The sequence below is a fragment of the Chelonoidis abingdonii genome, chromosome 4, assembly GCF_003597395.2.
Source record: "Chelonoidis abingdonii isolate Lonesome George chromosome 4, CheloAbing_2.0, whole genome shotgun sequence".
NCBI lineage: Eukaryota > Metazoa > Chordata > Testudines > Testudinidae > Chelonoidis > Chelonoidis abingdonii.
This window is the reverse complement of record NC_133772.1, coordinates 124,709,292-124,729,021: the sequence shown is the minus strand read 5'-3', so window position 1 is coordinate 124,729,021 and position 19,730 is coordinate 124,709,292. Positions and strand designations below refer to the sequence as shown.

General features: G+C 41.5%; 1 protein-coding gene across 5 annotated transcripts in view; it reads right to left on the bottom strand.

The window, feature by feature from the left end:
* Positions 1 to 19,730, bottom strand: part of UNC79 (unc-79 subunit of NALCN channel complex) — a 153,237-nt gene that overhangs the window by 47,736 nt on the left and 85,771 nt on the right. For all 5 annotated transcript variants that reach the window (XM_075065657.1, XM_075065656.1, XM_032772580.2 and 2 more), the window contains 6 exons: positions 17,672 to 17,779; positions 13,657 to 13,773; positions 10,876 to 10,959; positions 6,309 to 6,411; positions 3,883 to 4,023; positions 80 to 118 (listed from right to left, as the gene is read on the bottom strand). In XM_075065657.1, the coding sequence (XP_074921758.1) occupies positions 80 to 118; positions 3,883 to 4,023; positions 6,309 to 6,411; positions 10,876 to 10,959; positions 13,657 to 13,773; positions 17,672 to 17,779 (592 nt within the window). The remainder of the gene's footprint in view (positions 1 to 79; positions 119 to 3,882; positions 4,024 to 6,308; positions 6,412 to 10,875; positions 10,960 to 13,656; positions 13,774 to 17,671; positions 17,780 to 19,730) is intronic.

The following is a 19,730-nucleotide window of genomic DNA, read 5'->3' as shown; positions in this document are numbered from 1 at the left end:
ATGTAAAAAAAACACAGGATTTGATCCTTTGTTTATACATCTAGAACACTTCTTAGGAGAAAGTGAGGGGTTACCATACCTTTCTGCTTGATTAGAAAAACAGGTACTTGATGCCAACCTGAAGTAAACAGCAGAAAACAGCAAATCAAACAAAAGTACTGTTCATAATATTTTTTAATCAAGCCAATAAAATTACCAGTAAGTTAAATTTAGTAAGTAGACGTTTTGGAGAAGACGTTTTAAAGGTCACAAGAGACCCTTTGATTAGATGCACAGGGGACTCTTAAATTCATTTTTATAAAGGATAAAAGTCAAAATCAAAGTCAGTCTTGCAATATTGTCACAAATATTTGCCAGCTCCAACAAATTCTATTGCACTCCCTTACCACCATAATGATAATGAAAGTATCTTGTATTCATAAATCAAGAACAATTACTCACCCTGGGCAATTTGGAGAGCAGAAATTTGCAGAGATGGCGTAGGAATTGTATGCTGACTGAAATCAACAGGATTTAGGCCCTTAAGGTGCTTCTGAAAATCCCATTAGGCATCTATCTACAACTTTAGGCTCCCAAATACCTTTGACAATCTGGTCCTACGTTGCTTTAGTGCTTTGAAAATTTTACCCTAGATCTTGAGTCTCCTGACTCCAAGTCCTCTGATCTAAACATCAGACAACACTATCTTCTCTAAGCAGTAAAAGAGCAAGTAATTCACTTGCGATGCACAGGCATAAATATCATCTGTGTTAATAGACTGGATAAAAGAAAGCACTGCACAAAAATAACTTCAGAAAAAAAAAGTTTACTAGGAACGAAACAGCAAGTACACTGAGACCACCTGAAGGCATTCATCTCCATATCTCAGGGGTTCTCAAACTGGGGGTCGGGACCCCTCAGGGGGTCACGAGGTTATTACACGGGGGGTTTGAGAGCTGTCAACCTCCACCCCAAATCCTGCTTTGCCTCCAGCATTTATAATGGTGTTAAATATATTTGAAAGTGTTTTTAATTTATAAGGGAGCGGGTCACACTCAGAGGCTTGTTGTGTGAAAGGGGTCATCAGTACAAAAGTTTAAGAACCACTGCCTTACCTACTTCTATGGGAATTTGCCTTGTTCTGCATCTATTCAAAGCAATTCCTTCACGGGCCTGTAACTGCACCTTGATTAGTAAAAAATGGTGGTGACCAGGACTGAATGCTAGGAAATGACAAAGTACGTTCACCACACTGGAATGCCCCAGGTTCTTTACCACCTGCTTGACTAACGGACTCAGATGTGTCTCACTGAGGATACAGTATTTCTACTTCAGAGTGGAAAATGTACAACATCCCCCACACACACTTTGATAACTAATCTTCAGGAGTTTAATTGTTCACTGCTTCTCACTGGCCCTATTAGTGCTGTATTTATGAGTAACAAGTAGGATGGATGGCATCAGTCTAGATTGGAAACTCTACCACCTCCGGAGTTCATTAACACTGACAGCAGGAAACTGCAGCCTCAGAGTTAATGGAAATGAAGGGCTTGATTCTCCACTATCTTCAAGTGGAGTTCAGACATGGTGGAGAGGGAGGGTTGTAGGGAGTCAGTTGCATTTTCAGAATCCTTGACCACCAAGCCCCTGCATAAATTAAAGCTGTAGGGGAGTAGCTTTAATTTAAGCCACAGACATAAGGTTCCTCAGGGGTCTTATGCCAATGGAGAATCAGGTATAATAGAGCTCTGCTTCACTATTCTGCTTAGGCACCACTCCTGGAATACCCCTGACAAACCCTTTCCTTCCCTCTTATGCTGGGGGTTGTGAGAGCAGTTGGCACAGAAGCCATCTCCACCAGCTTTCTGCTCGCACAGCCTTTCACCACCAGAGAGAGCTGACAGAGACATTCCCTGACACAGGGAAAGGCTCTGGCAACTACCTGTGCGAAGGGAAGGCCCCAGTAGCAGGGGGAAGCATCAGGGAAAAGCTCTGCCAGCATAAGGATGCAGGGTCTAGAACCCAGGTCTAAAGATCCTGGGATAGCTGACATTCCCACTGTGCCAGAGGCCCAGCCAGGGAGCACTGGGGAGAGTTGGGCCCAGAGGAAGTACTACTCAAGGGAGCCAGAGTGACAGTATCTTGTGGCCCTCTGACTGGCCAACCACCCTATTTAGCCCTGGAGGGAGCCTCAGAAAGCTATCTGAGCAACAGCACAGACTTTGGGCTTGCTATGATTCCAGATCTCTCCTGATCTTCAGCCTCTGACCCCAGCCTGACCCCAGTTCCTACTTCCCAATTCCAGCCAGGTACTACCTCTGATTTCCAGTCTCCGATCCTGGTGTCACTTTGACGCTGACTCTTGCTTATTGAACCCGGCTCTAACGATTCCTCTGACCTCTGCTCACTGGCTGTGTGGATTCCAGCCCAGCTGCGACCACCTGTCCAGACCACCTATGCCCTGATCCCTGACATGCAATTCCCTATGGCAGGGAAAGACCCCAACAGCTTCCTGCTGCCAGAGCCTTTCCCTATCATGTGTAGTTACAAAACTCAGTGTGGACACAGCCTGCTTTGCACTCAGCAGCCGCTAGAATGTACCCTACATCCCACTGCCAGTGGTATGCAATGTAGACATGCCTTTAGACAACTCTCTATATCCTGAATCACTTATACCTCTTAGTATAGCTCTGCAGGGCATTGCTGTTGCTTAATTTTAACATTTTTAAAGCCTTTGGGTATAAGCTTTCTTCCATCTGTTATCCCGGCAGAGTATGTGCCATGGAGATTCTCATCTCTGAATTATATGTGATTGGAAATAGTGGAATTTATCATGCTCTACTTCACCTTCATTTTGGGCTGCCATTTTTCAGCTATACAACAATGACCAGGAAAAAAAAAAAAGATATCACCTCAAATCCACCATATCACTGCATAGGGCCTGATATACTAGATTGGTGCACAGAGCACTGTCCCCTTCTGGGGGTTCCCAAACTGGGGGTCGTGAACTGTTACAGGGGTTCTTGGGGAAAAATTCCCCAATGGCAGACAGAGTGTACCTCAGGATCCCAGGCAGCACAGGGCCAGCAGCCCAGAGACCCTGGACTTCCAAGAGCTAAGCAGATCAAAGTTAGCGTATCTATCACACTGAGGAGATTTAAATTTCAAGAGTCCTTATAAGAAATGGAAAAGGAGGTGGACATTTTTTGCTGTTTTTAAAATTAAATAGGCAGCTAGTATTGTTTTTAAAATTATTATGAAGAACAAGTTTAAGCTTTGTTGTAACGTGCGTTGTTTGCCTGGACTGCTCAAGACCTGAATGCTTGTGTAGGAGGAACTCTTTGAGTTGGCTTCTTAAATGCCTTCATGCTGTTTCATATCTGATACTCCTTGATGAAACATAGGAGCCTTTTCTTATAACAGGCTTATTCAAAGTGATACAAGCTACAAAAGGGAGATCTTGGAAAAGTGTTGCCATTTTCCCAAAATGTAATAAAAATACTGTAATGATAAATAATAATTAATAATAAATAGTGTGTAATAAGCATGTTATAAAAACAAATTTGATATTTCCAAGATCACTGCTTTTATAATTTATACTCAGGTAAAGAAGAAAATCCCTGGAAACATTCATTTTTAGGAGGGGGTTTGCGAGACTTGATATTTTAGTGAAAGGGTTTCACCAGTTGTTAAAGTTTGGGAACCACTGCTCTAGAGCCAAGATCCATCTGCTTCAAACATGGTCTACCTTTTGAGCTATCTGATATGCCACCAGGACATCTCTTTCAGTTCTCCTAGGGAACTCATCACAATTCAAGGGCACAAAAATCTTCCTTCCCTCGTAAAAGAGAGAGGGGGGCAAAGAGATAGAGAGACAGAGACCGAGCACGGTCCAAAGGTTACCTTCCTACAGACTGCATGATGTCCAACAACAAAGGAGCAGCCAAATCTGGGCTGAGGTGAATGAATGTGGAGAGAACAACTATGGCCAGACCTAGTGTTTCTTCATCATACTCTTCAAGGATAGCCCCACAATCATGGCATCTGCAAGGAAAGTTATTAAAAGCTAATATTATTTGTTCAATTAATTAGGAGAATCCATGTTACATTGAACATTTTATGACTAAGAAAATAGATCACTGTGCTTTAAACCCTGTATGCAAAACACTTTTCACTAGATCCATCAACAGGCAATGTTGATCTCTGGCAGGTGGTCAGTTACTCCAATCCGTGCTTTATGTCGATGAACAATAAAACAATAATCTGATGAGATCAGATTACAGCTGTGGTTATAGACTTGCAAGAGGAAATGATAGGATTTTTATGTAGGGAGGAGGCCAAGGAAGATTTCGTTTGTTTTTAGAGATGTCTCTTTCTGTTCCAAACCAGTTTTGCTGTTGAATTGCTGCCCCCTCCTACAACGCTGAGAGTCAACTCTGAAAGCTCTGCAATAGCTTTGTAACATCTAATCATAAGGGAGATGTCAGCTGCAGGAGAGATAAGGCAGGGTTTTAAAACCACATAAAAAGATAAACAAACCTGGGAAACTGGTACATCTCAGCCCAATAGGGAGGCTTGGTTAATTAGATCAACCAGTCGCTAATGACTCCAACAGATTGATATTTTAACTTAATGGGATTCTACAAGCAATTTCCCTCCCTTTGCATCTCAACAGGAGAAGAAGATGCTAGCAAGGTTATGAAAATCAATCTCATCTGGTTTGGCATCTAATGCCAAAGCTTTTGGAAAAAGGCCAAAGATGATGCATGAAATAAGTCCCTTCTTGGAATGTTTAGCATTTACACAACATAACTTCCAGTTCCAATGAAGACTCACACAACAGCCTTGACCTTCTCTAGTAAGCATCTTGGCAGTTCATCTAGTGGCTAGAGCACAGGATTGAAAGCCACATCTCTGGGGTTCTACTCCCCATTCTGCCTTTGAATCAATGGGTGGCTTTAAGCCAGCTACTTCACTGCTTCTCTGTAAAATGAGTACCATCGTATTTAATTACAGTGCCTCAATGGGATTTTGATCAAAGAATTAATGTTGGTAAAAAGTGTTAGGGATCCTTGTAGAGGAAAAGCATGTAAGTGCAAAATAGCAGTAGTGGAGGTAACAGTAGTATTCAAGGTGCTGATTTACAGTCATGGCTTTACATTGCAATGGAAAAGCCATAGCAATTCAAAAACATGATAACTTTCATTTTAGGGAGAAAAACTAGCGTTTTCAGTGGATTACAATGAGCCCTTACAGTAAAAATCAGAGAAAGCTCAACTGTAGAATTAAAGTCTTGTTAATTGTGGATACAGTATTATTTCATCCATTTACATAACCAAATGTAATAAAAGTCCCTTCCTAGATCAAATCCATAGAAACAAAATGAGCCATCTAAGCAATGTGTAGATTCACATCCATCTTAGGTTAAGGCGAGGGTTTTGAGTTTGATTAAGGCCAAACAAATAAAAACCACTCCCATTTTCAAGGCAAAAAGCTTTTAGAACCAGTCAAGTCCCAAAACTTGCTTATAGAAAATTCTACCCAATCAAGAGATTAAGCAGAATAGAAGAATTAGTGAATTCCCTGATCACTGCCATAGAAACTCTAATATTTGAGTGCCTCCTCCCATCCCACTATCCACACAGATGGCAATGGTTCTCAGAAACCTCATGACGTCAGCTTTTCTCACAAGATTTCTTTGTTTGGATCTTTTCCAGATCAGATCTCCTTCAGGCATTGGTTCTGTCTCAGATCCAAAACCATGGCAGTGAATTCGTATCCAAGGGTTTGGAGTGCAGGTCCCAGTCCAGGCCTATCTCTATATCATTAAAAAAGCCCCTTTAAAGAAAGATCTTCTTTTTCCCAAGGATACAGTCTTTTTCCTGTTTATGCTCCTTTAAAACTGGAGGAGTTCTGTGCAACAGGTACCATGGGTTTGATCTTACTTGTACCAGTTTTACACTGGCGTAACAACCTTACCTTTAACAGCATTGATTCGGATTTTCACCAGGGGTAAGTGAGAAGAGAATCAGGCTACACACCTTTCTCTCAATACCATACAAGGCAAACTATCAACACTCAAACAATAAAACAGTACTACTAATAATACTCCCAGCCACCACTTTGCACACACATACTCATGTCCCAGTATATTCACAGCACACCTGGTTTGCAACATTTTGGAAATTTTCCCTTGCTACAAAACATTATACTGTTTAGGAGAAAATTTGAGAATGTTCTTTCACTGAGTCAGGGTCCATCCAAATGTGTTCTGAAACTCAGTGGTTTTTAACTATCAAATTATTTGAAAGAAACAGAAACTGGCTTACTTGTCAGTCATCATAGTAGGTTGGTCATCGGTAAATTCTTCTGGAGCTGGTACAAACATACTGACTATACTGGGTGCTGACAGTAAGCTGGATTTGGTGGCACCTTGAAGCCATTAAAAGAAAAGAAGCATAGTAAATGGAAATCTGGAATGGACATAGATGAACAAAAAAAAAGCTTTTGCGGTGTATGTAAATAAAAATTTCTCTCTGGAGAAAGATACAACACGTTCTTTGGTTCTGTCAAATTACTCCAATTACTCGTGCTTATTTTATTTTTTTAAAGGTCAGGAATGAAATAAATTCAAGGTGGTACGACTGCTTTAGCGTTCAGTTGTCAAGTTTTTATCCCCTCATTCTTTACGTAGACTGGATGGTCCTGTAGTTAGTATGAGACTGTTAGGAACTTTGGATTCCTCCCCCGCAGAATTTTGTGTGACCTTTGGGAAGGAAATCATTTAACATCCTCTTTACCTCAGTCACCCCATCTGTGAAATGGAGATGATAATGCCTCACAACAATGTTGAGGCTTCATTCATCAAGATTTGAAAAGGCTTAGGCCTGATCTACACTATGCGTTTAAACGTTTTCGGCAAGCGTCTACACGATTTAACGCTGTACCCATCCACACCACGAGGCTTATATCGATATAAGGCTCTTTAAATCGGTTCTGTAAACCTCCCCAATAAGAGGAGTAGAGCTAAAATTGGTATTACCATATGGTTAGGGTTATGTTGGCCACAAAATCGACGGTATTGGCTTGGGCCGTATACCACAGTGCTCCACTGTGACCTCTGCGACAGCAATCTGAATTCGGATGCAGTTGCCAGGTAAACAGAAAGCCGCGAACTTTTTATTTCATTTCGTGTTTGCCCAGCGTGGAGCTCTGATCAGCACGGGTGCGATGCAGTCCCAAATCAAAAGAATCTCCGCATGGACGGAGGAGATACTGGATCTGTCATGTATGGGGAGACGAATCTGTTTCATCAGAGCTCCATTACAGAAGACAAATGCCAAAGCATTTGAAAAGAAATCTGCCAGGCTAACAGTGCTGCGACAAGCGTACACGCAGCCAACGAATCACATGGGACGCTCATTGGAGGGAGGAGGGGGGACTGTGAGGACTCCACTATCCCAGTCACAGCGTCTCCGAAAAGTATTTGCATTCTTGGCTGAGTCAGTGGCCTGTAGGTTCAACACATTGTCCGCGTGGTTCGGTCTAGCTCGTCATGTACCCCTCCCCACCCATGAAACGAAAAAGGAAAAAATCGTTTGACTTTTTTTATGGTCACCTATGTGCTATGAATGCTGCTGGTAGACGCGATGCTGTTTGGCAGGTAAAAAGGCAGTATCCGCTCCTCTTCCCTCCCGGTGGGCAACGCGTACAATATGCTTGATAGTGTGATACCTGGCTGGTCTCAGGTGGCAGCCGGGGGGGCGCTGGGTAAAAATTAGGAATGTTCCAGGTTTCCCGTAGAATGGTACAGAACGGACTGGTAACCATCTCATCAGTAGGCAACTGGGGGCTGAGCTTCAAGTCAGCCCCCCCTTCTCACGTGTAACGAAACAAGATTCTGTACTGCCTGGACTATCATATCACGTTGGATTGCTCGGGCTCCTCTCCCCACACAGCATATGTCTGCCTGGACTATCACAGCAGTGGAGGCTGCCCCCCTATTTTACCTTCACTAACAATCCTTGTTCTTATTCTTTGCTTTTCTAACTTCTGCAAGCAACTGGGGTACACTGCACGTATGCCGGGATAGAGCTTGGAAAGAGGGAAGCAATGGGTGGGTTGTTGCAGGGGCACCTCCTGTAGAACAGCATGGCCGCTCATTCTTTCTGCCGGGATCTGACAGGAGCAGCTGGGCTTCTCTGTCTCTGATACATGGTTTTCTAGTACCAACTGGTCCCAATTCTGAGTCGGGACTGACTTTTAGTACCGTTAAGCGTGGGATTGCACTTGGGGAGTCAGTCCTATTTTTGCCTTTGCGCCCCAGCTGCCCAGCCAGGGACTCATTGATAGCAGGCGATGTACAGAACGACAGATCGCCGTATCTTTCATTGGCAATTTACTCCAATTGGCGCAGCGGTACATGACGGACTGGATACCATCTCGGCTATCATGAAGTCACTGATGCTGCTATGTAAGCGCTGAATGTTGCCTCTTGATCAGCGGCATTCCAGTTCACGTGTTCGTGCTGACATGGTACACTAGCTTAGACGGGGCTTCATGGTTGCCTCGTGCACCCTATTGTGCAGACCTCTGCGGGCATCCATGGTGAGAAGGGGCGGCAACTCGTCTCGTTGCCGTTGCTTTCAGGAGGAATGAACTGCTGGCATTTAGCTCCAGAACCACCCGCGACAATGATTTTTGCCCCATCAGGCACTGGGATCTCAACCCTGAATTCCAAGGGGCGGGGGAGACTGCGGGAACTATGGGATAGCTACGGAATGGCTACCCACAGTGCAACGCTCTGGAAATCGACGCTAGCCTTGGACCATGGACGCACACTACCGAATTAACGTGCTTAGTGTGGCCACGTGCACTCGACTTTATACAATCTGTTTTACAAAACCGATTTATGTAAAATCGGAATAATCCCGTAGTGTAGACGTACCCTTAGAGATCATTGGATGGAAGATGATTAAGAAGTGCAAAGTATTATTAGGGTTATTTTCAGTTAGAAAAGTTTTAAAGGCAAGCTATACCAATGAGGAGAAACTGACAGCCTATAGACCTGGTCATAGAGGAATACAAATAGTGCAGTCACATGTGGCTCTTCCTTGCCCAGGGGGTACTTCTTCTATGCCCAAATCATGGGAGATGGGAAGGGGAGCGGATTCTTTGTTTAACAGGAAGGGTTGAAGGCAGAAGGAGCCTCACAGGACAGGTATTGAATAGGTAGAGTATCCTGGAAGACAGGACTCTTGGATTGATGTTATAGGACACCATGTCTCTGAAACAGCTAACTTGTTCTCCAGAATCACAGCTTTCTTGCTGGCTGTCTTTCTTTTTATTTTTAAAGGTAATTCTTTTTTTATTATTATTTTTATTTATTTTTAAAGGTAATTCTCTAGATGTTATGGTTGTGAAAAAAAGCTTCTGGAACAATAGCACAGAGAGGTGTGAACTGCCTCATTCATCTCAATGAAGTGTTAATGCAAATGCCCTTTGATGATATTTTAACGTCAACATTGTTAATTATTTCTTCTCTCAGGTAAGAAAGAAAAGGAAAGGCCACAGATCTGCACAACCTACTATCGAGTAATGTCTCATTTTGATGCCACAAATGAGTGGCATTTGTGGGACAGCACCACTTCTTTTTCCCCCAAGCTAATTAAGACCCACTGAGAAGAGCCAAACTCAAGGAACCCAGTGGAACTCATATTATAGATGTGATCACACCTGCATGGTTCACATTGAGTGGCATCTCGTTTAGAAGTTGCACATGGGTGGAGCTCATTTTGTGGTTACAGCTTGGAAGAATACCATGTCTTTTTCCCTCCAGTTTGATCCTTGCAGATATGGAAGGGCTGGAGGGTGACTGAAGAAGCCAGCAAGAAAACAAACAGCAATCTGAAGGCCTCACAAACAGAATTCACAGCTAGGATTGAAACTAACCTATTGTAACCCTCATCACGGGTTAAAGAAACAAGAAATGGATTGTCTGACTAAGCCTGGTACAAATGGAGTTGCTATTGATATGGTCCCAATAGCTGCTGTTGCAAAGGCAAGCTCAGACCAAATGATCTATATGAGATTCCATTCTAAACTGATAGGGAGGGTGCTGAGTGCTGCTTTAATGAAAATAAAAGTGTCAAACAATTGTTCTGCTAAGTTTGGAAGGAAACATAATTATTTTCTATACAAGCTAAGACCCTATCCTATATGTTGAGTAATGGTCCCTTTGAGATTGCACTGGATGCAGCAGACGATTGAGAAAGTCTTGAGGAGTCTTCAGTGATATAGGAAACCATCGAGAATGCAAGAAATAAGAGTTTGTTAGCTAGTCTTTGCTTCATAAACTGATTTACTTTACCTTCCCTTTTATCATCATTCTGAAAGCTTAACTGATGCCATCCCTAGCTACAGGTTACAGTATAGCATGCAAATGCTGGATGTTGACGTAACCATGGCTACATAACTGGGAGTTAAGCTGCTAATAATAAGAACACTTGTGCTGATCTTGTGGTGAAAAGTGAGAGAGAATGTGATTCAAGCTAGAGAAAGGCTAGTTTGTGGTGCCATTAAAAAGCTGTAAGGAAGGCTGAACAGTTTGGATGTCAGGAATGAGTGTTTGAATAGCTAAGAAGTGGGGACTTGGTGACACCGGGAATGGGGCACACAGTCTTTCACTTCCAAGTCATCAGTTACATCCAGACGAGCTAGGTACTGACAGGAAGTCATTACCATCCATCAACTATCCATGTCCTGTGTAAAAAGAATTGGTAGTGTCACGCTAGCTGAACAGAACACAAAGCCACAATCACAACTGGTACTAACTGGCAACCTTGTTGGTAGTCTCAGCAGAGAACAAGTTTGAATGAACATGGACACAGAACTAACCTCTTATTCTTAGTGGTGGTCCCTCCAGGTCAGGGTTTAGGCAAACTGAGACATTACACGGCCGCTTCCCATGCTGTATCTGTTCTGTGGATAAAATAGAAGACTTCAGACTGTGGTACTTTTAATGCAGCGCCTCTCACCAGCACCACAAATTCACTCCAACAATTAAAACACCACCATCACCACACACATACATAACAGCTAGAAAACAGAGGGTTAAATCTCTGAGCATGAAGACAGAAAAGAAGAGAAGAAAAGAACGTAAAAGATAGTTCCATAGAGGAAGCAAGAACCAGATTTAGCAATATTAAAGGAGGCCTTTTAGGAAAGCTCAAAGTCAAGGTCTTTTGATAAGAAATAAAGGGCAAATTGCAAGGATTCAGCAAGAAATGGATATGTAAAGAGTCACAGAAAGAGTAAAAGTTAATGCTCAGGGACACCGAGGGATGAGTAGTTCATGGACATGGTTGTGCTGGCATAGGATAGACACACAAGGAGTTTATTTTTCAGAGAAAGATTTTGGGACAGAGCAGTTTGAAATGAGAGATGAAGAATGAGAGGATGTTACCCAGTTTAGCTGGACTGATGTAGAAAATATAAAGCAGCCACAAAATGATGTGAAATTAAGGATTGTAAAAGTTCCCTTGAAAAATCCAGTTGGTGTCACAAATCACTGGAGGAAGTGACTAGAAGTGAGGTCTTTTGGAGAGAAAGGTGACAGATGTTGAAAAGAATGCTAGTGGATTCCCAACAAGAACATTAAGATGGAGCTCCTCAAAGATATAGTGATTAGAATATTGACTTGCCCACTTGGAAGACAGGTTGGAAGACAGGTCACATAAGAGGTAAATGATAAACTATATAGTTCTGAAATACTAAATGGAAAAACCAGGTTATTGTATAAGTTATGCTAACTGAAGTTTCTATGTGAGATAAACTTACTTGATATGTCAGAAGGCTACCATGGACCTGCTACCCATGACAAATTCTGTGCTTGATGATGTGGGAAAGGTTAGGAAGGGAAACTGACAATCCACGTCATTCTGAGGATGGATGTCACAAGAGAAGCCATTGCCTCAGAGGCACGAATGGAAAGGGACTGATGGGACTTAAAAGTGAAAACTGAATTAAGCACAATTTTTGAGACCAGTCTCCCCACTAACTTCACAGTGGGGACTGTCATAAGCATAAATCCCAATTCTGAACTTTAGAGTCCAAAATGTGGGTGCCTGCATGAAACCTCCAAGCTTAATTACCAGCTTGGATCTGATAGCGCTGTCACCAGCCAAAAATTCCAGTGTTTGGCTCACTCTGGTCTCCCCAAAACCTTCCCTGGGGGACCCCAAGACTCAGATGCCGCTGAGTCCTTTACACAAAGGGAAAAACCTCTCCCCCTTGTCTTCTCTTTACTTCCTACCCCAGGCTCCCCTCTGTGGGTTACCTGGAAGATTACTGTACTAAACTCCTTGAATTACAAAACGGAGGGCATTTACCTCCCTCCTTCCTTTTCCCCCTCCCAGTCTTTCCCTGAAAGAGACCATATCCTGGCACAGGGCATTTCTATCCCCTAGACCTCACTTAGAAAGAATCCAACAGGTTTTAAAAAGAAACTTTATTGAAGAAAACATAAAATGTTCCTCTGTATCAAGGTTGACATATAACAGGGTCATTGCTTAAGACATGATGAACAGCCTTATTCAAAAAGATATCCATTTAAACATTCCACAACTACACACATGTAATACAAAAAAAACAATAGAACTTACTGCTTCTGCTCTACTTGTAACTACAACTTTAGAAACAGAAGATACAGAATCTGAGAGAGAAAGTCACTCTCAGAAGCCGAGAGCAACAGACAGAGAGACAGACAAAAGACCACACACCCAAATTCCCTCCCTGAGCTTTGAAAAATCCGGTTTCCTGATTGGTCCTCTGGTCAGGTGTGTGGTTCCCTTTGTTAACCCTTTACAGGTAAAAGAAACATTAACCCTTAGCTATCTGTTTATGACAGGGATGTTCAACCAAGTGCTACATTCCAGGTAAATGTTTTACAATTCTGTCCCTCCCTCTTGTCACCTCCTGGTTTGCTAGTCAAATTCTAGGAAGCATCATTCTATTATGTCACAATGAAACATATGCCAGAATTCATCATCCTGTGACAAATTCAATGAACTACAGAAGATTTCACACAAGAGAAAAAGAATGAAAAGAGGTTAAAACTATTTTCAGGTGGTTAGTGGGGACATTATGTACTTAATTCAGTTTTCATTTTCTGCTTTGCATTTCACTCTTAAGGAGAAACATGGAAACCCAGTATGAATTCCTGAGCAGAAACCCCATGAGTTCTGCATGAGCTGGCAAAAGACTCCCAAGCATCTGCCGATGGGGAAGTGGGAGTCTCTTTGGCATAAGGTTTAAATGCCTGATGTCTCAATATGATTGGGAAAAAAAAAAAAAAGGTTTGTCTTTATAAAAATGATTCACACACACTGGGTGAAATCCTGGCCCTGCTGAAGTCAGTGGCAATACTCAATTTGATCTCAGTAGGGCCAGAATCTCACCTAGCTGTATACAAAATAGTAATGGCCACTACAATGGAGCCATCCTGATTCACATCAGAAGAGAATCTGGTATAATTCCACTGTAGACTTGAGCTTGGTTACTTTTCTCCAACGGCAGAATGGTAATGGCTCACTTATATTCACAATAATTGATCACCACAGAAAAAGACACTAACTGGTTTAAGGGAATGGAAATAAAGAATAGAGAAGCATAACTTACCAGTGTCCCAAGTGTTGATATTATGGGGTGCACTAGATTGGTGTTCCAGCTGTCTCTTCATTAGCTGGTTCATTGTCAGAGCTCCCAGTGAGCCCCTTTTCATCTGTCTGAATTGAGCTGCAAAGCAGAATTTGAAAAGAGTTCAGAGAATCACACAAGCTGCTCTTATTCCCCCGATTTTGTCCATCAGCATGAAGGAGGTACTGATATCATCCACAAAGACCAGCTGCTTGCTCTCAGAATTTTATTCAAAGTAATCTGCTCTATTTACATAGTTGTACATGGTGAAATTCTGGCCCCACTTCAGTCCATGGCAAAAATCCTGTGGATTTCAGTGAAACCAGGATTTCACGCATAGTGTCTACTAGCAATTCCTTGGCCTGTAATCTTTATTCTAAAATACAGTGAAACGTGTTCAAGACACCACCTTTATTAGACATCCCTAAAGCTTAAGAAACCACTGTAAAGTACTGCCAGACATCGAGTTAGACTGTGACTAGTCCATGTGTGCACATGCTGGGGGCGGGGACATCAGGATAGATTCTGGGGAGGATGTCTTCCCCAACAATCCCCCTTCATTAGCACACACCATTGCAGAGTTAGTAGAATGACAGTCTCTGCACTTGGGAAAGCATGAGCACTGCTCCCTCTAGGCACCTTGTGGAAAGGAAAGTGGGTAAGGATCATGACCTTGTGCCCCACCCCCTGCACTGGCCTGCAGAGTACAAGACACATTATGTGAGGGGTGCATCCTACAGTCTCACTGAACAACCTGCCACTCAGGGAGGGATTGCATCTCCCTCCGGAGCTCCCCAGGGGTAGAGTGACGCCATACTACCTTCTAGACAGGCCAGCATCCAAATAGCACAAAATGGCCCTTTTGTCCCCTCCACTTTTATTAGAAGACCTCTTCCTTTAAGTAGCCAACTTCAGCTGGTCTATCGGGGTGCCAATTTCTATACTTTTTAACCTACATTGATGTATATTTTATTGAAAATGACTAGCTGACAATACTCTCTGAATAAACTATAATATAACCAGAAATTAAGACCAGTATTGTAACATATTTCCCTAATACTCAAATGGACAGAGATACAGGTGATAGGTTGGGAGCATCCTATCTTCTTTTCCCATCCCTTCAACAGGAAGCATCAAGAAGGATGAGGATGGCTCCTCTACTTTATCAACCTATCTGAGCAATATATTTCCCCCAATGAAACCAAGACATTACTCACAGCCTGAAACTGATTCTTGGGCCCTCAATCTGAAAAGCACTCAAACGTGCTTAAATCCATACCTATTCTGGATGCTTTTAAGCATGTAGATGTAAGCCTGAGTTTAAATATTTTCTTGAAGTCAGGCCTACATGATATCAATGTGAGACCTCTTTGTCGTGATCATTTTCATTTGCAACTAAAAGAAATCTAACATAGGTAAAAATAGTATTAATGTGACACATGCCAGTACAACAGTAACCAGCTAAGCTTTAAAAAAAGATCAAACAGTCCTTGACATCATTAACTGAAAAGGCAAAACTGGAGCCATAAGGTTCAGATCCAAACTTTGCCCAAAGTTTAGAGGCACTCACATCCTAGGTCTTCAGTCAGATCTATCTCAGTGTCTAACTACAAAGAAGATTCAAACCCAAATTAAATAGAATAATGGAATCATAGATAACGTAGGACTGGAAGGGACTCTTTAGGTCACTTAGTCCAGTCCTTAGCACTGAGGCAGGCCTAAGTATTATCTAGATCATCCCTGACAGGTGTTTGTCAAAACTGTTCTTGAAAACATCCAGTGACGGAGATTCCACAACCTTCATAGGTAATTTGTTCCAGTGCCTAACTACCCTCACAGTTAGGTAGTTTTTCCTAATATCTAATCTAAATCTCCTTTGCTGCAATTTAAGCCCATTACTTCTTTCCCTGATCTCATCTCATACGGAGAACAATTTAAAGAACTTTCTAACAGAATAAGTACCAGTATCAAATGTATAACACCCACTGGGAATCTGCTCATCGAAACAATTTCATACACATCAGGATGAGAAGTGTTGTAGGTTTCCCCCCATTTATGCAATACCCTTTCAATATATCAAAGCACATTTAAACTCCAACAACAACAAAATTATCCAACTCTGCAGCAAACCAAACCTTGTATAAATGAGCTTCTGGAACTGAACTGAACTGTGATTCCATTCAATATTTAACTTTTTTGTTTCGTTTTGCAGCTGTCTTTCACAGCAAATTAGCAGAAAAATCTAATTTCCATCTCTTCCAGAACAAAGGATTTTAAATAGATGCTTTATCAGTTTATCAAAGACCAAATTTCCAAATGAAAGAATGGCAATTAATTTCAGAACTGACAATGTTGCTTGGAGTGCAGAAGACTGTCAAAATCTAGGAAATTATCTCTTTGAACTTCCTTACCAGCTTTTATGATAGTGATTAAAGGTTTTTTTAATGCATATTCAACATTATCACAGTGGTATTGAGCTGGTTCGTATTTCCAGAGTTATTTACCTGGTTTCTGAAGGATAGCTGTGATTTCAAATGTTGAAAAAACATTTCATGTAGTATGATTGTACCAACAGAAACATTATTTCCATGATCTGTTTTCTACCAATAACTTGAAAAAGTCTAGGGAGCAGATCCTCAGCTGGTGTAAATTGTCATAATAATTCAGCTGAAGTTAGGACAATGTATATCAGCTGAGGATCTGCCCCTATGTTTCTTTCTGTCTGTGGAAATTCCTATGGGAGAAGACAGGCTATATGGGAACTTTTTATGATCAGGATTGTTTGACAATGTACGCTAGATGCATACATTGTCAAACAATCCTAAGTATAATTATGTATTCATATTACAGTAATGAGTAGAGCCCTCAACAGAGATCAAGGCCCCACTGTACTGAACACTGAACAAACCCATAGCAAGAGACAGCCCCTGCTCCAAAGAGCTCAAAAGCTAAATAGACAAGAAAGACAAAAACATTTTTATCCCCATTTTACAGATGGAAACTGAGACACAGAGACAAAAAGAGCGGGATTTACAGAGGTTTTTAGATGTCTAATGATGCAGAAAAGTACCTAGTGGGGTTCACACAAGCATCTCAGCAGGGTAAGCGCCTCATATCCAATGACATCAGTGGGAATTCAGTGGCTAACCTGCCCCAATTCAGCTGCTTTTGGAAATCCCTCTAAGTGCCTAGCTGCATCTTTACCTGCCTAAATACTTTGTAAATCCGGCCCTCTGGACTTGCCCAAGGGCACACTGGAAGTTGGTAGTGCAGCTGGAGAACTGATTCCAGCCCTGCCTGTGTCCTAGACTGGTGTCCTTACCTCAAGACCATCCTTCCTTTTATAGGCCCAATATTACTTCCACTGAAGTCAGTGGTTCTTGGATATCACTAAATAAATTAATACTCAGCATTTTTATAGCACCCTATGGGCCAGTTTCTCCTCTCACTTAAACCCCATTTGCATCAGTGTAACGCTATTGGCTCCAGTGCAGTTACCTCGGATTTGCATCAGGCCCAAAATCTTCAAAGAACTTCACTAATTTAAATGATTAATGCTCACAGCTCTCCTGCAGGGTAGTTACTATTATCTCTATTTTACAATTGGTTAAGTAGCTTTTCTAAGACCACATAGCTAGTAATAGAATTCTGGGGAGTTTCTGTCTCCTGGTCCTGTGCTTAGACAACTAGATAATGCTACATCTTATTCAAAGTGCACACACAACTTCAGCAAAAGGCTGCGTTCAGCAACCACCCCCTCAAAATTCCACTTATTGCTTAAGGATGTACAATCCATATGCAGCAAATCAATGTCCGTGAAGTTTGCTATGTCACAATAAACCTTGTAGTCCTTAATTGCAAATCTAACAATGCACCACACAAATATGCTTCCAGTCACGTAAAGTTTGGAGGAAGATAATGTTCCAGATGCTGATGCATATTAGATGTACAAATGCAGTAACTGAATTTCCGTTCTTCAATATAGGGGAAAACTTACTTGATATGGAAGAGTGACTACTTGTCTCTGGCACACCTGCTTCAAGTGTTGGAGCAGAAGATGATTCTCTTGGCATTTCCAGAGTTGAAAGTCCTTTAGCAGTGGGATCTGCAAATGGAAATGGTGCTTAAACTCTGAGTGCATTATTTAAAAATCAGAGAACATTTTTTCATCAGCTTCCTTCTCTGATTGCCATTTTCACATCTTTTCAATGTTCCATTTGCCATCTGGCACCTCCAGTGGCTATACACAAGTGGTGATGTTACAGGAGCACAGGGAATTGTTCCTAAATCACTTTTTAAAGGAGATTTGTGGATAAGCCTCTTGAAGACTATTCATATATAGTACATACTATAATGAATAAATGTACATAAAGCACCTGACTGATCTCAGTTACAAAGTGTACATCAGGGCTAACTTAACGGAAGTCAATGGAGTAACACTGGTGTAAATCCAGTGTAAATGACAGAATGCCATAACTCTTGCAATATTTGGTATTATTCTTGAAGCCTCATTTGCTAAAGTTATTTGATTGTGTGAGAATCTCCACTTTCATTTTAAAAAAAGTTTATTGCCATCAGAGTTGCAGAGAAAAGCTTGAAAATATGCATCCTAAAAGGTTAAACAACTGGAAAAGAATCCCACATATATGATTTTTAAGCTTATCTCATGATTTCTGACCAGGTGAAGTTATCAAAACTGGAAGACTCAAACCCAAAGTTTCTCTAGGCATTACTAGCTGTCTTCTGCAAGCGCAAAATAACTAAGAAAATGTGAACTTACATATTATTATAAAAAAAATCTCAAGCAGGAACCCAGGGATTGCTCATTTGAAGAAACAGATCATCTGGATATTCCACTGGGAAACAAATTATGGCAGAAGCCTTTCCAAAGATATTAAAGCATGCAAGTTTCAGCATTTTGCAATAGGTGCTTGAAACTGTAACCAGCAAATTATGATAACACATAAAGCCTACTTTCCTGAACTATAATAAATGTATTCACAAACTAGTAAACTGATCAGGATGATAAAAGAAACAAGATATGTAACTCATTCTGGTCACTACCAGCAACATACAACATTATAAACCAAGGTCATTTAATGGAAAATTGCGAATGTTTTATGCGGCTGTATAATAATACACTCAGAAATGTGTAATCATGTTGCTCTTCAGTGGCTAAATATTTTGACACTAGGTATGATGCTAACATCTCTGACGTGTGTCAGAGCTGTGCCAACCATTCCAGTTCAACAGATGTTTGTGAATGTACATGTGAAACCTGATTCTCATTGATTTGCAGGCTCTAATGGTGAAAAGGGGGTTGACTCTGAACAAACCCAGTTTTCCTGCGGCCACCTCCCTTTGCAAACCCGTACAAAGGGTTCAGGATCTGCTGGCTCATTTTCACCTGGTTGCACTGACTCTTTGGCTCACTGGAACCACAAGTGGGACTAGGCTTCAGCCCTGACAGAACACCAACACTGATCGCAGTTAAACACATTTACCCTTGCGAAACTGGAATATAGTTATCACATCAACTATAACATAAAATAATGAGACTGTTCTCATTAATGGAAGGGTATTTACAGGAGGTGGAGCTAGACATACACAAAAACTAGACTTCACTTCTCATGCAACAAGATAACTCTAGCCTTAGGGATATTTTACCTTTTAAACCTGTGATATCATTAATTATTGTGTGTGACCCCAACTGAGCAATAAGTCCTCAATAACTGGAAAATACTGATGGTACTAGGCCACTGCCTCCAAAATCTTCTTTCTGGCTTTGCTGGTTGGATCAGAGCATATAAACTTTGTCTTGTGGAGAAACCAAATGAAAATATTTTGTGTTGAGATCAGTTCAACCAATCAGGGCTACAGCAGAAATATCATGTGATCTCTCCCAATAAACTGGGGCTGAACTTGAAATATACCACAAACAATGGACTAATAAATCTCATGGATACCCAGATATAGCAAAAACAAAAGTATTTCATGGGAACATTTTGTGAAGAACAAACTTCAAGCAAACCTCTACTGGTTCCAAGAGACAGGCT